At 36.6% G+C, this 18,525-nt stretch overlaps 1 protein-coding gene across 1 annotated transcript in view; it reads right to left on the bottom strand.

Annotated features, from left to right (window-relative positions):
• Nucleotides 1–530: 530 nt before the first annotated feature.
• The window catches only part of NXPH2 (neurexophilin 2), a 105,667-nt gene continuing 87,672 nt past the window's right edge, over nt 531–18,525 (bottom strand). The window contains exon 2 of the mRNA XM_012461813.2: nt 531–3,033. Coding sequence (XP_012317236.1) covers nt 2,290–3,033 — 744 coding nt within the window. The 3' untranslated portion in view covers nt 531–2,289. The remainder of the gene's footprint in view (nt 3,034–18,525) is intronic.

The following is an 18,525-nucleotide window of genomic DNA, read 5'->3' as shown; positions in this document are numbered from 1 at the left end:
ATTTTGTGACAAGTCCCATTACTGACAATTGTGTATACTTTGAAATGAAATTATAACTTAGGAATATATGTGGCATATATTCTACTCCAATTAAAAAAAAAAAGCTTATGGTAAACTTTAAAAATATTCCACAAACCCTGCTAACATCTAAGAATTATATAAATTGATTTACAGTTTCTTTTTTTCTAGCATAGAAATAATGTTCACATCTCTTAACTTTTGAACATCAGATAGTTTCAAACCTCATTATTTCATGTGAAAACAATAATAGTCATAATGGCAGCTCTCAAGTATAGAGTTCTTTCTTACTAGATGCCATGCTATGTACAAAATGTTTTATGTGAGTTATCCTTTCACCCTACTTTAAAATCTCCACAGCCAAGCTTCCTATTTAATATATAGCTAAGAGAAACCTTCATGTTCAATTGGGATCACACACACACACATACACACAAGCACAGAACGAGCCCTTGTGAGGAAAAGAAACAAGGAGAACAGAGTCTTTAAAAACTAACCATCCAGGAGTCATGTGACAGATCTAGCAAATTCTTTTTATTTACATAGAAATGTGTACACACTTTCTCTGTACACAGAAAATTCTAAGTATATATATACATATATGGTTCCCACATATTTTACAATAAATAATATTTTATTCTTGTTTCTAGGTGAAAATAAGAAGATATCTCAAAATATTACTCACCAACCACAAAATTACAAAAACACTTGGTGAACTCAGAGCAAGAATTTCAAGCCTGTACTACCACACACTAAGCCTAGTACAATTTTTACAAAAGACAAAAATTGAACACTGAAGATATTACCAGTAAAAGGAAAGGAATGAAGATGTAAAATAGAGAACAGAGCTCTTGGTTTTTTGAACAGTGTGGTAAGAGTATTTTTTGTTGTTTAGGACTTATCTTCCTTTAGTCCTCAATTTAGTGTTTTACTTTAATTAATAATTTACAGATAAGAAGGGAGAAAGAAGTTAACATCTATTGTAAAAAAAGTGACAATTCCATGAGTGTCCTGAGTTCTAGAAGTCTTTTTCCTGGCCAACCAGACCCTCTTTCTGTTCTAATTTAATGATTATCCAGTTCTACCATATAGGATTGCCATTCACTCCCTCAGAGAAGATGAGAAGGAAACAGTTGTGAAGTGACATTAATTTGGAAGTCATTTCAAAAGTCTGATAAGCCAGGTACCTTGGTTGTCAGCACTTAATAATTAGAAATGCTTAAATATAACCCTCTCTTTCCACATAGAGTTTGATCCCTCATTGAAATATTAACTAAATGCAAGGAGAACTTAATCCAGGAGGCTAGAAATAATGAATACATAACCCTGGAATTTCCTCCCTCCACTTAACACTTTTTTTGCTATTCTAGTCTAGGAAACAAGCACTTTCTCTCAACTTCAGAGTTGTTCCACTCATGTGTAAAGAATCACACTATCAAATGAATTGAATAAGGCTCTAAGCTATAGGATGCATACAAATTGTGTCAGTTTTTGATTAATGCCACAGCATTTGAATTTATCAGAAAGTCCAAAAGCATCATGCTCTTTGTTATTGTTGAACTGACTTATTCTCAGATTTGCTTTCCCAATACATCAGTATTCAAACTCAGAGGGGAATCACACGGATGGTGACCAACACAGGGCTCGGTGTAAATCACATTCCATGCAACTCTAGCTCAGATGATGATGAACTTGGTTCCACTGTGGCACTGTAACTTCACACATGAGTTTTGAAACAAATTTTATCCTTTTATCTCTCATATCAATAACAGCACAGATGGGTGGGGGAAAGACAGAAATAAAAAAAGAAGTTCCAATATCAGAAAGACAATTCATCTATCAAATACAATCTTTTCCTTTACTGCATCTGCTATGTTTGCGGTAACCTTCCAAAACATATTTCAAAGGCAGGCTCATTTCAAGAGCAATGTTTATCACATGCATAATTTGGTTCCTTCTTGTCACACATTCCTGCCACTGATGTTTCTTTCAGAGAAACAATAAGATTTCTAGAACTTAGTCATCTTGCATGAAAGGGATGGTTTCATAAACAGTTTAACTTTTTAGATAAAAGTACTTACAATAGAAACAAACGAATTTCACATTTAAAGATGTCTCTTTTCCTTTTTTTAAATTTGAAAACCTGATAGGGAACTATTGTTCACTGCCAGAAACAGAAAGGGATCCTTTACCATAAAAAGCTGGGCTTGTTTCTTGGTCATTCTAATTATATATATATATATGTCCCTCATTTCCACCACTGCAGGAAGATCAGCCAGAAGATAAGTATGGGGTCTCACTATGGTAATTGTAGTCAGGGCACACCTTTTGCACGAGTTTATAATCAACACTGTAAAAGGCAATGTAAATGCAAATGACCTTGAAGGGCTTGGAGCACAACCAAGACACATGGCTCTGAGTCTGCTCCTGGTAGCAGATCTTGGACGGGTCAAAGTTGCACAGGGCGGTCTTTTTCGCCCGATCTGTTTTTTCATACTCAATGCGACAATTGAAAGATTTGGATTCCTTGGTCTCCAAGGTAGACTGGGGGGAGACTTCAAATTCCACCACCTTGGAGGGTGGTACCAAGCTCACTGAAACATTGCCCAGGCCTGTTGAATTATGTCGGAAATACACACTGAAGGTTCCATTTCCATGGTCAACAATTTTCCCTGTGATGAGGAGATTGAGTTTGACAGTTTTAATGTTGGAATGAAAGTCACCCCATCCAAACATTTTCTTAAATTTTCCAGTTTTCACTATTGGCCTCCGTTTAGTTCTTGCCAATGGCTCCTGAACCTCCGTGATGTTGGCCAGCCAATCCCAAAAGTTTTCCATGCTGTCTGCATATGCCATGGGGCCGGGCTTGGGCACGGGAGACTGTTTAACAAACAGGCGCAGGGGACTGATGATCCTCGAGTGCACCACGTTGCCGACCAGCGTCCCTGGAGCATCTTTGTCTTCCCAATCCAGCCCCTCCGTGGCATGCACCACTTCCTTAGTGTCACAAAATAGCTGTTTGAAAAGAAGAAAGAGAAATAAACTTTAGGTTAGTGCCGTGACTGAGCACGCAAACTGAAGTCAAAGCAGAAGGGAAATTCTTTCAATATTATTTAGATTCTAGCTCGACAACATTTCACACACACAGCCAGGCTCAACAGTGTAACAAGATGAGCATTTAACTCAAGCAATATAAAACTGTGAGCATGAAAATTAACATGGCGAGGTTAAGAACAAAGTATTTCATTTTAATGGGTTGATGTGGTTTTAGTCTCTGTTTCCTGATCTTCACAATTGTTTTTTTCCAGATTGGAGGAAGTAGTATATTTTGGCCTCTCATTTGATATAATCATTAAATTTGTCAACTCTTTTCTTTCAGGTGGAAGACAAAAATAGAATGCTGAAGGTATCTATCAAGGAGCTAGAAACTTTCTACGATATTTATAAGTCTTTTAAGTATATTTGGAAATATTAAGGGGATTATTACATTCAAAGGTTTATACCATGTAATTTTATAGCTTTTTATATAATTCCATCTCAAACTCTGTAACAAAAAAGGCCTGTGATGAGGATTAGAAAGTTCTACAAAAAGTTTTAGCTGAAAAAATGTAAGTTAAAATTTAGTTGTCTTTATAAAAATAGAAAGTAAGGTAGAGAGATATATTTTGAATTAATAGGTCGTATATGAGTTAATGCATTTTATTACAACTGAATTGTACCCTACAACAATTGCTAAGAAAATGTCATGGACATGTGTTTTATGAGTTCCTCAGTATTTTGGTTCAAATCATAGCCACGGAAACATAAGACTTTATTTGCATTTGATTTTCCTTTTTGTTCTTTGTGTAGTACAAGAGTTTCCATGTTTACCAAAAATAATTTAGTTAAGTAGATACAGATTTTGAGGGACAGAATCATTATATATGATGCTGTTGCATGACGTGAATATTTATGGATGATTTATAAAAAGTCTGGGAAATAGAGGTTTCTAGTGGAAACACAGCCTCTTATCTCTAATGGCACAAACCACTCTTGTAATGATTATACAGAAAACTGTCAGCATGATGAAATGGATGCGGAAAGTAGTGAGGCTGCGTTTATGTACTTTCTCTAGCCCTTTCAAACTTGGCAAAGCAGTTGGTAACAATGGTTTCAGATTATTCCCGAAATCATTGCTTTCAATCCAATTTTGAAAATAAATGAAAGACATAGCTGGATTATAAATGCTACACTTCACTAGATGGTATAGTGTGATAACACGAAGCTATCTTTTGTAAGTTCATAAAAGTTTAGAAGGAATTTGTGAAAAGCATTTTTACCTATGTCTTGTCCTAAAATGACTTTAGGAATTCAAGGACTCAACATGTATAGATAGGTTGCTTTAAAATTATTTTTTGCTTTGGTAAGGATGGGAGGGTGCTACAAAATATACTCCTCTCTTTGATTAATTTCCTGAAAGCTTTTCTTCCTCATTTCTGGAGTTTAAAAAAATTCAGAACAAATTGGTATGATACATGTTCTTACATTTTGAGAACCTAAATCCATATGGCCTCTTCTTAGGAGCTTATACACCCTGAATTGATACTCCTTTCTCTCTCCTGGTGTTGAAAGGCTGGCATACTCCCCAGGGAAAAAGGGATTATTACTCTGGATTTCTGGCTTAAAGTATTTCTGATACTGTTACTACAGTTTTCTGATTTCGAACACTTTTTTCTCTTTTGTTGATATATAATATTTTACATATTTATGGGGGTACATGTGAGTATTTGATACACGCATAAAATGTGTAATGATTAAGTCAGAGTATTTAGGGTATACATCATCTCAGGTATTTACCACTACTATGTATTGGGAACATTTCAAGTCCTCCCTTCTAGCTGCTGTAAACTATACAATATATTGTTGCTAATTATAGTATAGTCACCCTAGACTGCTGTTGAACATCAGAACTTGTTTTATTTTATTTTTAAAAATTGTATTAATTTTTTTTTTTGTAGAGATGGGGTCTCAGTTTGATGCCCAGGCTGGTCCTAAGCTGTTGGTCTCAAGTGACTCTCCTGCCTCGACCTCCCTAAGTGTTGGGATTAAAGATGTGAGCCACTGTGGCTGGCCCATAACTTGTTTCTTCTATCTAACTGTGTTTGTACTCATTCATCAATCTCTCTTCATTTCTCCCACCCTACCCTCAAATGCTTCCCAGCCTCTGGTACTATAATTCTATTGTCTCTTTCTATGAGGTCAAGTTTTTAGCTCCTACATAAGGATGAGAATATGTGCCTGGCTTATTTCACTTAACACAATGGCTTCTAGTTCTTTTAATACTATTTATTTATTTATTTTATATATTTTTTATTTATTGAGACAGGGACTCACTCTGTCACCCAGTCTGGAGTACAGTGGCATAGCTCACTGCAACCTCAAACTCCTGGGCTCAAGTGATCCTCCCTTCTCAACCTCTAGAATAGCTAGAAATACAGGTGCACACCAGCATGCCTGTTTAATTTTTTTTTTAAGACAGTCTCGCTCTATCACCCAGGCTGGAGTGGAGTGGTGAAATCTTGGCTTACAACAACCTCCACCTCCCAAGTTTAAGCATTCTTGTGCATCAACCTCCTAAGTAGCTGGGATTACAGGCATGCACCATCATGCATGGCTGGTTTTTGTATTTTCAGTAGGGAAAGGGTCTCACCATGTTGGCCAGTCTGGTATCAAACTCCTGGCCTCAAGTGATCTGCCTGACTTGGCCTCCCAAAGTGTCAGGATTACAGGTGTGAGCCACTGAACTCGGCTTAATATTTTATTTTTATAGAGATGAGGTCTTGCTATGTTGCTCAGGCTGGTCTTGAACTCCAGCCTCAAGTGATCTTCCTACCTTGGTCTCTCAAAGTGTTGGGATTACAGGAGTGAACCACCATGTCCAGTCTTTTGAATGCTCTAACTCTTGATGGGCACGAACCTCATTTCAATCATTTGGTAATAGCCCATGGAGCTCAACATCCTGAGTCTGCTTCTGACTTGAGTTTCCTGAGAATGGAGATAGGCTCTCTCCAGAGAGAAGGCCAAGGACACATGGGTAGATAAGAAGCTCTTGCTGATCAGGGTCTCTTCTGTGATCATGATTCTTGCTGCCCATAGTTTACAACCTATTTTTCACCTGTTTCCAGTATTTCATGAGACTTACCCTGCTTCGTAAATGCTTACAGACACACCTACCATTTGCTGGACACCTGGTTTACAAGAAGAGCTCCCTTACTTCCTAATCTCTACTCCCTGATTCAGTATAGCTTCTGAACTTCTTCTTACTCCCACCTTCCTTCCTCTATTTCATGGGACAGATCCCTTTTGACATTTTCTCCTTTAAGCTTGCTTTTTAAAATATGTCTTGATTCTTACCTTTATATATCATAATATCAATTACTTTATTACTTATACCATGAAACTTTATTAGCAGAACTAAAATACATTTTCCATTCAAAAATATTTTTTTCAACCACAAATATAAAAATGCTCTTTTATCAGCAGCAACATGCCCCCTTTTTTTCTTTAAAGTACTTGTTTTATGTTACATGTTTCCCTAAGTTTTTTTCTGCCTGGATCATTTTTCTTGATTTAGTGCTTTGCCCAATTTCCTCCTCACTGTTCCATTACTGAAAAGCCCAAAAGAATTGAGCCCATCATTCAACAATCAGTATGTTTTGCAATCATTTAGTCTTAGCTGATCTTGGTGCACTTTCAAATACATTATAGACACCAATACCTTAAGAGATTCTTCTCTTATCTCTACGACTTCCATTGTGATGGTTCTGAGATTGCTCAGTAATAATAACAACAATAATAATTGTAATAATAATAACAATAGGCCATTACTGAGACATTTTTAAAGATCCGAAGACTTTCCCAGTAGCAGTTTGTGTTGTAAGAGAACTTGACCCAAATATATGTGACTCTCTTAAAAAAAAAAAGTAAAAAACATTCTAAGCTTATGAAACAATAAACTGAGGATCATTATTTGCTTTTACAAAGGCTGTTTTATTCTTTGGAAAAGGTTCTCTATATAAGAATTTGAAATGAAATTAGATTTCTAAAAAACAATCATTCTTACACACTGCTGTTCAGATCCAAACCTGCTCAAAGATCCCTTGATTTTAAGATTAGTCTGTATAATAAAAAATAATAGAAGTTAGCTAATAGCAAAATATATATTGTTTTTCTCTTCCAGGGACAGCACTCATTGGCAGTATGTAAAATATATATATATATATGCACTAATTCTTTCTAAATTTGGCTTTCCTTAGAACATCTTATTTCTAGCTTGTTTTGACAACAACATTAGTCAAGTTGGAAAAACTGTGTACAACTTCATCTGTTTATTACTTTGAAATACATGGACAGTTCTCACAAGTGCTGACTTCCAAATCTAAACCCAAATCTCAAAAAGCTATCTGATAGTGATTTACTGGTAGAAGAACATAATTTAAAAGGCAAATATATTTCTCTATGTCTTTTAAAAGCTGACAATTTTGTCTCCCCTCCCAATTTTCAGCCTTGGTATAACTTGTTCATCCTTCCTCTTGTTATAAATCATCACTTTATAACATCACTGTTGAGAGATCAGGCACCCTTTTATACACCAGGTTTGCATAGATGGTTATATGACCTAAGTCCCTAGTGCACACGCTCAACATGAAGACCTCATCAGAGAAGGTTGGGGGCTGATGAGCCACAACCCTGCCCAGCTCCCCACTGCTTGACTCACATATTCCCAGTAGGGAAGCAGCCTGATATGATGGAAGAGCATAGATTTATTGCCTAATGGCATTATCATTCCTTGCTCAAGTGTGTGACCTGAGCCTCAGTTTTCTCACCTATGTCTCCTTTGCTGGTTGGCTGTAAGGACTAAAAGAATGGATGGAAATTACTGGGCCTATTCCTTGGCAAGAGGCATTCAATGACTGATGGCTCTTCCATGGTCCAATGGAATCTTGTGCCTCCTACTCAAGAAGTGTCTCCAAAGGTTTCTATGAATTCTCAAGCCTCCAGGAAACTGATTAATGGTTAATTGAGTAACTTGTTCAGTGCCATGTGATAAATTAATGACCAAGTAGAAATCAACTCTCTCAACCCCAGAACATCAATCAAATGTTTCCCTATGTTTCCAGTCTTACAGTCATCTGAGTCATAGCCAAATCCCAGTTGAGCTCTCTTTGCCAACAAAATGTGTTTGTGTATCTTTGATTCCAACCTACTACATGAGTCAGCAAAGGGAGTTGAGAATACAAAGGGCCTGACAGGTGCCCTCATTTCTGAACAGACAATTTCCGTGATACAACACGCTGGGAGAAGACTGTAGGTGGTTCTGAATCTGTTGGCAAACCACTCTGTCCAAGGCAAGATTGTTAGATATCATCTACAAAACACGTAGCTGTATACTCCTGGTTACTTTTGTATTTGCTGGGGCTCTTTGTGCTAATTTCAGTATCCCTGCTGTCTTTTTTCCTATCATATAATAATAATGCAAAATCATTTAACCTCAGGCATAAAATGGAGTTTTAAAAAGGGGAAAAAAGAAAAATTGCTGCGCTTTATCTGTTTGAACATTCCTTGATTTCAACGCATTTATCAAAGCTTAAGTAATTTATGTCTTGGCAGGGTGTATCAATTTCACAAAGCACACACATTAGCTAGATACAATGATATCATATTAACTTTTCTGCATCTTACAGAAGAGCTCAAAAAGATTAATAAATACTCAAGCCTTCATCAATTAAATGAAGCAGGTGGAAGGAAGGGAGTAGAGGAATAAGACTGTATTTCATTTTGGTTCTTTTGTTTTTAAGTGGGGGAAAAGTTGACAGGTTCAAATCATTCATCATAACAAGCTAAAGTTGAATTTCACTGATAATTAAATGCATTTTTTTCCCAAGAGGCAGAGAAGCTGCAATGAATTTTATAGTAGCAGATGTGAGAACTGTCACAAATTATGGAAATAATTTATAAAGTAAAAGGCATCTTCCCCTGTAAACATTACATCAGAAGAGACTTTTTCAACTGTATTCGCTATGTATTTTTTAATGAACATTTTTATTTTGGAATAACTTTAGTTTACAGAAAAGCTGCATAATACAGAGTTCCCATAGACTCTGCATCCAGACACTGCACTCAGTAGCCCCTATCGTTAACATCTAACACTATAGTATATTTGCCACAACTATTGAACCAATACTGATATGTTATTACTAACTAAAGTCTATACTTTAATTGGCTCTCCTTAGTTTTTCTTTAATGCCTTTTGCTTGTTCCAGCATCCCATGCAGGATCCCATATTAAATTTGGTCATCATCAATCCTTAGGTTACAAAGATTCTCGATTTGTCTTGGTTACAAGTTTCTCAGACTTTCCCTGTTTTGGATGAACTTAAATGTTTTCTGAAGTACTCGGCAGATATTTTGTAGAATACCCTTCCATTTGGCTTTATTCTATATTTTTCTCATGATTACACTAGGGTTAAGGGTTTTGGGGAGGAAATACACAGAGGTAAAATACCTCTTTCATCACTTTCTTTTGAGGGTACATGCTAAGCAACTTGTCACTGTGATTTGTCATTGTGATGCTAATCTTGATATGGCTGAGGTAGAGAAAATGTATGTTTTTAAAGTTTTGCTTTCAGAATTCTCATAAAGCTTGCAGATTGTTATTATCATAACCTTAGTTGAATTTACCTTTAATTCAGCAGCACTTGGTTTAGGATTTATTTTTTTTTTTAAGTCAGAAACTCAAACATTTCAATTTATAACTCTTTAGAGTATAACTGAATTATCTAAAATAACCTCAGAGTTGTTTAGGAATTTCAACTATTTCTAAATTATTCTCGCAATTTTACATGCTACTAATGTGTCTGTCTTCACCATTCATATTGCTATATTTTAATTAATTAATTAATTAATTATTGAGATGGAGTCTCACTCTGTTGCCCAGGCTAGAGTGCAGTGGCACCATCTTGGCTCACCGCAATTTCCACCTCCTGGGTTCAAGAGATTCTCATGCCTCAGCCTCCTGAGTAGCTGGGACTACAGCTGCACATCACCACACCCAACTAATTTTTTTTATTTTTAGTAGAGATGGGATTTCACCATGTTGATCAGGCTGGTCTCGAACTCCTGACCTTGTGATCTGCCTGCCTCGACCTCCCAAAGTGCTGGGATTACAGGTGTGAGTCACTGCACCTAGCCTTTTATTTTTATTTAATATTAATTCCTTAAAAATTATACCCACTTTGATAGTCGATAGCTCTATTAAAAAGAGCTTATTCTATGAATACCTTACATAGAATTAGAATTACTTGCTAACTATATTAGAATCAAATATCCCTTCTGAGTTTAGGAGCCTGTCCATTTTACTTTGTTCTGCACATCCAGTGAGAAAGGATCAGTCTTTAGGTGCAGCTTTCTTTGTGGTTCAACTTGTTTACCAAAGGGAAGGGAGCTAATGAAAGAAACCATCACAAAGGTTGTTTCTATATGTGGTGCTCTGGGTGGTGTAGGGACGCAAATGCTACATTTATAGAATAACACTTTCCTACAGTTTCATCACCATGATAGCTTCGCTTCTTCTCTGGAACTCTATGTTGCGCTGAATCCTGAATTTCAAGAGGAAGAGATTTCTCCATACCCAGTGAATAATAAAAACTAAACAAAAAACATCTAAAACTTTGAGCTTCTTGGGTTCAAATTCCATTTGATATAAATCATGCCTTTATCAGAACAGTCCTAATAGGTGATACTTTTCTTACTTACAGAGACACCAAGGGAAGAGATATGGCCACCATCCTGGTTGTCCTACGCCAGGGTTTAACAAGTCTGAATGACACGTTTATTAGCACATATTGACGCTTTACTTACGTGGCACCAGGGAAGTAGGAGAGGCCTGAATTTTCTAAGTAATTCAAACCGAGCCCTTTAAGCCCACTGCCTCTAAATATGCCCTTTCTGACTCAGCAAAAAGAGACTAGGTGACATTAACACACCCTATTTAAGAAAATGGAAAGCGTAAATCAGTTTGGAATTATTTCCACAAAAATACTATTTTATTTTTGCAGGATTAAGTTTATTGCTTCACTGACTTTTGCCTATACCTGCAATCACAGGAATGCTGCTACATTGGACTGAGAGGAAAAAGTGGAGTCTCCCAATCAAATCTGTGCCTTGCAGAAAAAAATCTGTCACTGCATCCTTCAGTGGCTGAATTTGCCCACTTGTCCCAAGAGCAAAGGAATGTATGAAAAAAGGAGGGGCAATGAAGTCAATCAGAACAAGCAGGGAAGAGCAAGACAGGAACAGGAGTGCTTTGATTTATTAGAAGGACTTGGTGTCAGGAACATAAAAATGGATATTGGATGCTGTAACTTAACTATCCCAGCACACTCTGCAAGCCACAGTCCCTCTTGAGCTTGGTTTTCTTAACAGTAAAGTGGTGAAAAGCACAAGATAGGGTTGCAGTTCAAAGAGAAGAAGGAGGCTGCAAAGTGGAAAGTGAATTTGAGTGAGGCTTGTCAATAGGCAGGAATACTTGTAAGGAGGTGAATACTGCACCACAGAGAAGTGAGGAGACCCTCAACCAGGTTCACAAATGCATGCATTCATTTTTAAACACATATTTGACGCATAATTTTCAAATATATTTCAGGAGCCCATGTTTGTGCTGTAGGCACTGAGAGGACACTGCTGAGCCAAACAGACACAGGTCCTATCTTCACACAATTTGCAGATCGCAGTGAAGTAATTAATTCACCTATTCATAGTTGTTATAAGGTCCCATCTTTCTCTCTCTCTCTCTCTCTCTCTCTCTCTCTCTCTCTATATATATATATATATATATATATATATATATATATCTCAGTATATCAGAAGGTGGAAATGTTTATTCTAATTAAAGGAACAGGGTAAGCAACAGGGCAGGGAGTAAACAGAATTAAGCAATTAATATCTTTATTTGGATGATTGAAATAAAATCCAGGATTTACTGGTTGATAGTTGATAAAGAATGAATTTGTGACAAAACAAATTGATCTTGGTGTTTATACTCCTTTATCTCTGGCCCCAAATTGTATATTGATTTGTTTATAATTACCAATGAGAGTGTGATAACATTGTAAGACAGTAGTTATATTTTCTTCTAATGAAATGCTAACTTGATGACTTTCTCCACGACCATAAACAGGCTCCGATGTTCAGTCAATGCTGACTTCCTCACTTGCAGCTACCAGCTACAGTGCTTGAACGTGATGACCTCAGCAGGCCTGGCCTTTCACCCTTTCACCTCCAAAGAGCTTTTGAAGGTGTATAAGACACAGTCTTGGGTTCTGGAGCAGTCAGTCCTTTGTCATGATTATGCTATAGCCCTCTTCTATATAATCAATATAATATATATTAGTGCTACTTGATAATTAGGTAAGTATGCTCTGGATTAAAAAGAATACTCTGAAACCATATAGATTTGTCTTTATGTTTATAGGTGTGTTAAATGCTAACAGAAAGTAAATGTAGGTAACATCCATGGTTTTTGCAGGGATTACTGATTTTTCTAAATGAATGGCAAAGCAAAACAACGTAATTTCCTCCCATAATCGTAAAATTGAAAAGGCGTCTATACTTCAAGAGGATGTTTTCAGATTTCTGTGTTTATACTCAGTATAAAATCCTTATGTCCACACTGATCTCCTGTGAAGCACTTGCTATAACATATATAATATACAATGCATAGATTGCATAGATCACCTACCACTAAGAAGGAATGCTGTAACTATTTTATAGTACACCAAAAACACGTAGTTCTCTACTTATCAAAGAAGAAAATTTTGACTTTCCAGGACTAAGCTGAATGAGCTGAAAACTCCAAATGTGTGGATTTGCAACAATCTGGGAGAGCTGGCTTCTCCCTGATACCAGGACTGGGCATATGCTACAAGAGAAAATTTGATACAGATCTGTACAAATATTTTTTAAAGGCAGCTGGCTTATCGGCCTTGGATAGCCTGTAAGTATTTATCATTGTTTTTTCAGAAGGATGACCATTGCTAAGTGCAAGTTTGGTAGAATGAGTGGTTTTCTTAATGGATTTGTTCATAGTGTTGTTAATGATGGGCTCTATATAGGTGGTCATTAATGATTTCACTGGGGTTATCAGTGTAAGCCAAGAACCCCAAAGCGGCCACTGTTGTACAATCTAGAGGTGGCTTATAGATCCCTTTACAGTTGAAGAATTATAGAACCAATAATAAAACGCGGTTCAAAGCCTCATTTGGGTTGCTTACATATAGCATATGCAGTTAGATTGCTTTGACAATTCTGTCCTATATCTTGCAGCTAAAACTCAAATGACAAGCCGCTCAGCAGAAAAAAAGAACAACAAAAGATCTCAAATCTGTCATGATCAATTTCATCGGCATCTCATTTCAATATGAAAAAGAAAATATACAATTAATGATAAAATTCAGCATACCATTAAATGTATTGCTCATAAACAAATCTTGGAAAGCATTTCTCTGGGTAGAAATTTTGCCGAATATCATTCCTGCTGACAAAACAGGAACATGCATCTGCTGGACAGCGTACAATGCTGTATTGATGATTACTAGCATGGCTTGCCCTAGAGTCATATTTCTGGTGCTCCATTACTGAACTGTCACAGTAGATTAAAAGAAGAATGACAAAAAAAGGAATGAAAAATGATAGAATCAAACATATATCAATGTACTAATTGTACCTATTAATATGTTGTGGCATAATGTGGCATTGCTCCAAAATTCATTTTGCAAGTTGAAAAACAAATGATTGCTTATGAGAAGAAAGCTGAACAGTGGACATCCTTTTTGCTGAGAGTGGCAAATTCATTTTACCTTCCAGATATCTTTTAATAGCTACCCTTTACATTTTTCTAAATTGATACAGGAACTAACAGGAAACATAAATGTGAAGACAGAAATCTTAGCAGTAGGAGCCAAAAAAACTAGATTGCAATGCTTGGCAGTAGTTTTATTGCTAAGGTTAAATATGGCAATTCTTATTTTATCTTGATGACAGTAATCTGAAAAATCAATGACACAAGCCTCTGCAAAATTTCAGTACACACACACACACACACGTGCACACATGCATACACACTAGACACAGAAATATCATGTGCATGTGCATACCATAGTTCTCTGTAAACATGTAGGAAGATAGTATCAAAAAACCTTACATTTTATTTTATATTAGAAAGCTGAATTAAAAGAGCTCTTTAACAAATTATGAACGGGCTGGACACAAATGTTAAAGATGCCTTGTTGGAAGGGGCTGCTGAATATGATACGGCTGTGTTTCCTGAGTTAAGAAGGGCCAGATCACAGTCTCAATACAAGTTTTGCAAAGTCAAACAAGGTATTCTTTTGATAATCTGGTAGATTGAAGCACTCCTTTTGTTGCTAAGGAGTAAGTGACTCAGCATGGCAAGTGGCACCGTCTACTTTCATCATTCAAATTTTCAATGAGAGAGATGAGGTTCACGTGATAGGAACACGTAAATACTTCTGAAATATAATGGTCTGGGAGAGACAACATGCCTCTGTCTGTGTCTTGACCGCTGAAAGTTGGCATTTAAAAAGGAAAGTTGCAACAGAGGGAAGAACAGTCAAATGAGGAGTACTAATGCCAGATTATTCAATTTCCATGCCGGTTTAGGCAGAGTTTCAATGAGAGCTGAGGAGATGTACACAGGGGAGGAAGAAGACACAGGCAGTCAGGGTTTGGAAAAGTGACTTTGTGAATGCTTTGTATTTTACTATCAAATCCTTTTAATATTTCAGTCTTCAGATACCATTAATTTGGCAATTAGTACATACTCACTGTGATACCCACTTGGCTAGGCTATAATATCCAGTTAACTGAACACTAATCTAGGTGTTGCCATGAGGAGATTTTGTAGATGTGATTTATATCTACAATCAGTCCATTTATTATTATGTTTATTCACGATATTAGCATTTATTGGTTACATTCTTTCACCAAACACAACATTTGTTAATTTAAAATAAATTTTCAAACTGCCTTAGATACATAGTACAGTATTTCACTTAAATGTAAACATTTACAGTGTATTGGAGATTTTTACAAGATTCTACTAAATATGCAACTTCATTATGATCCAATATAAATACGTTTTTTAAGTTCAGTGACAGTTTACAAATTATAAAATATATATCTACTAAAAATATAAATGCCTATTACTTGTGTATATGAAACTGATAATTGTGTTAAAAGTATTTTTGCAATAATCATTCCTGATATTTCTAATGAGAATTACAGAGCCTTCACAAATAACGTCATTTGATTCTTACTCTACTTTGTGAGGTATATAGGGCAGGAAATAGCCTTAGAAATGTTGAGTGGCTTGTGCAAGCTCCAAGTATTGAGAGGAAGCAATAAATCTAGGAATTGGGTCTTTGTGTAGGCCATTGTGCTTTCTGTACTAATACTCTAATGGACCCAACACTAAAAACAGACAAAACAATACAAAATGTCAAACAACAAAAAAGACTGATGAATGTATTTGCCTTGTAAATAAAAACCAATTTTTCTCATTATAAAGTAAAAATGTTTATTCTAGAAAATGAAACTAAGAAAACAAAAAAATTGAAGTCTGATAACAACTGTTAACATTTTAATATTTAATTCATATTTTCTCTCTGTGTAATGTAAATGATCCGTATTTTATATATAATCTTTATTTTTAAGGATAAAATACTATAGTTGCAAAATAATTCAAATGATCTGAAAAAAAAATCTTGCTATCACTATAAGTAAAATCTAAATCCAAATGAGGGTCAGTTTTACCTAGACTTCCTCCCTAAATCCTGGATGACACTTTCCTGTTTCAGCATTTGTCATCAAAGCCCAGACCAGAGGGAACTGGGACTGTTCCAGGCAGGGGCAAGCTCATTGTCCTCTGGGCCTGCTGGGGTGGCTGCCTGCACTTTTAGCCCTTGAGTCCCCTTTACATCCATGGCTCTGCCCTCAGAGTCATGCTTCCTTCATTTATTCCCTTCTCTGTCCCTATCAGTCCAGGCTAGCAATATTACTGGCAGTATAAAATTCTCAAAACATTTTCAGCCTCCTGTGAAATTCATGGGAGTTCAACCCATCAACAAGAGAGCCTTCCACACATCTTTACTGGATACCTGCATTTCTCTTCCTGGATTCTGTTGAGATGACAGGTTGCATCCATGTGGCTTTGGTGAAAGCTGCCCAGACACATCTTTGATGTCTTCTCCAGATCAATCAGTTGATTTTAAGTAAGAAAGGTTATTCTTGATTATGGGGGTTGTCCTCATCCAATCAGCTGGAATGCCTTAAAAGCAAAACTAAGATTGCCCTGAAGATGATGAAATTCTGCCTCAAGATGGCAGCATCAACTTCTGCGCAAGAATTCCCAGCTTGCTGATCTGCCTATGGATTTTGATCTTTCCAGCCCCCATAACCATGTGAGCCAATTCCTTGAAATACAGCTCTTTAGATATCTACCTCTATCTTACTGGTTCTGTATCTCTGGAGAGCCTATTTGATTTTAATAGTTATGCTCATGTGTAAATAACTTATTTTTATAACTCAATTATGCCTCTTGATTTCTTGTGTCCTCCACAGAACCTAGTTATAGATTGTCCTTGACTTACCATGGGGTTATGTCCCAATAAACGCAATTTAAGTTGAAACTATCATAAATTGAAAATGCATTTAATGCACCCAACCTACTAATCATCATAGCTTAGCCTAGCCTATCTTAAATGTGCTTAGAACATTTACTTTAGTTGGGCAACTATAGTTGGACAAAATCATCTCACACAAAGCCTATTTTATAATAAAGTGTTGAATATCTTATGTAATTGATGTTCTACTGAAGGCTTATTGCTTTCACACCACAATAAAGTTGAAAAATCTTACATTGAACCATGGTAAGCTGGGGATAATCTGTATACGGTTACTTGATGGTGACTTAATCACAGGTTCAGATTTAGGGCCAAATGTCTCTCCATGCTCCCAGAGTAAACCATCGAACCATAGGTCACCATACTTGTCACATTGTTTATTATTATCGTTTTTGGTTTTTGACTTGGTTATTCCTCTTGTAAACTCCTGATGGCCGCTACTGGATCTTATTCATCATATGTCTCTAGACCCTTTTATGGTGGTTGATTCACAATAAGTACCTAATAAAAATTAAAAAAAATAAATCTGACTGGCAATGTGTAACTTCCTGGGCCTCTCACAACTCTTTATTTCCTTAGACTTTACTTTTAGACCACTTTGGGAAATGTTTTAAATTCTAGTTAAAATTTAGTCAATAAAGCAGTCGACCAGGAAAAATAAGGGAAATGAGGGGGCGATTTTCCTGGCGTCTGCCATTACTTGTAAAGGAGATAAAAATCAAAATCTCCTCTACCTCTCTAGTAGGTGATCTCCTAGTGGTCTTCTTTCCCTTCTCTCTCTCCAGCACCCTCTTCCCATACCTTCTCAGAAGTCCTAGAGAAGGTTCAACGGGACTGTCCTGGAATTAGGAGATGGTCCAGACCACAGGAAGAAGCACAGCTTCTCTCTTGCCATCATTTCATGTTGAGCTACAACCATCGGGAATTGGCCCAGTAAATTTTCTAAAATGCAAATTTAGCCATCTTTTTTAAAAAGTCTTTACCTAGCTCCCTGTTACCTAGAGCAGTGGTTACACACTCAGCAGTGGGACCCTTTCTCCACTAAAGTAAGCTTTTGTGGAATTCCATTATATAAAGATACCAATACCATTTATTAACGCACGATTGATGAGTTCAGATGTGTAACAATTATCATTGAAAGCTTCATGATGGGCAGCTTATGACAAAAATGAAACTTGAAATCAGAAGTTACAGATGATCATTGCAGTCATATCAGCTTCAAAACAGTTCATGGCAGCATTTCATCCATAAAATGTCTCTTGACAACCTGATAGACTTGGTGACCACCCCACTCCGGCCACCATTATACTCCTACAGTAGCACCTGAACTGGTTTGTGTCCTTTCAGTAGGCTGAACTCCTTAAAGATAGGAACATTTTCTTATTCTTTGTTGTGTTTCCAATGCCTTGTACAATAAAGCACTCATGCTTAATAAATATAAGTTTCTGAAAATGTGTAAGCCTCCCCACTAAGCTCCAATGCCATTTCAATACTAATTTGATGACTTGGTTAAATTTTCTCCCTGAAATTTCCCTGAAGCTTTTATGAATTGGAAAATTATTATTTGCATGTACCAAATAGGGGATCAAATCCATAAGGTTTAATTGACTATAATTTTGCAGGGAAGCTGAAGAGAAGAGCCATGCTTGAAGAATGAGCAAAGTGAGAAGCTACAAGCCATTCCTGATGGGGTCCTAGTAGCTCTGGCCCTTGGAGACTCAAATGTAATTCCAGGCTGCTGGCCCCATAGGACGAGGGTGGTTGGGTTT

This window comes from Aotus nancymaae, unplaced genomic scaffold (genome assembly GCF_030222135.1).
Source record: "Aotus nancymaae isolate 86718 unplaced genomic scaffold, 86718_ANA_hifiasm-v0.15.2.pri h1tg000029l, whole genome shotgun sequence".
Classification (NCBI taxonomy): domain Eukaryota; kingdom Metazoa; phylum Chordata; class Mammalia; order Primates; family Aotidae; genus Aotus; species Aotus nancymaae.
Note: the sequence above shows the minus strand (reverse complement) of the source record. Positions and strands in the feature narration are given on the sequence as shown.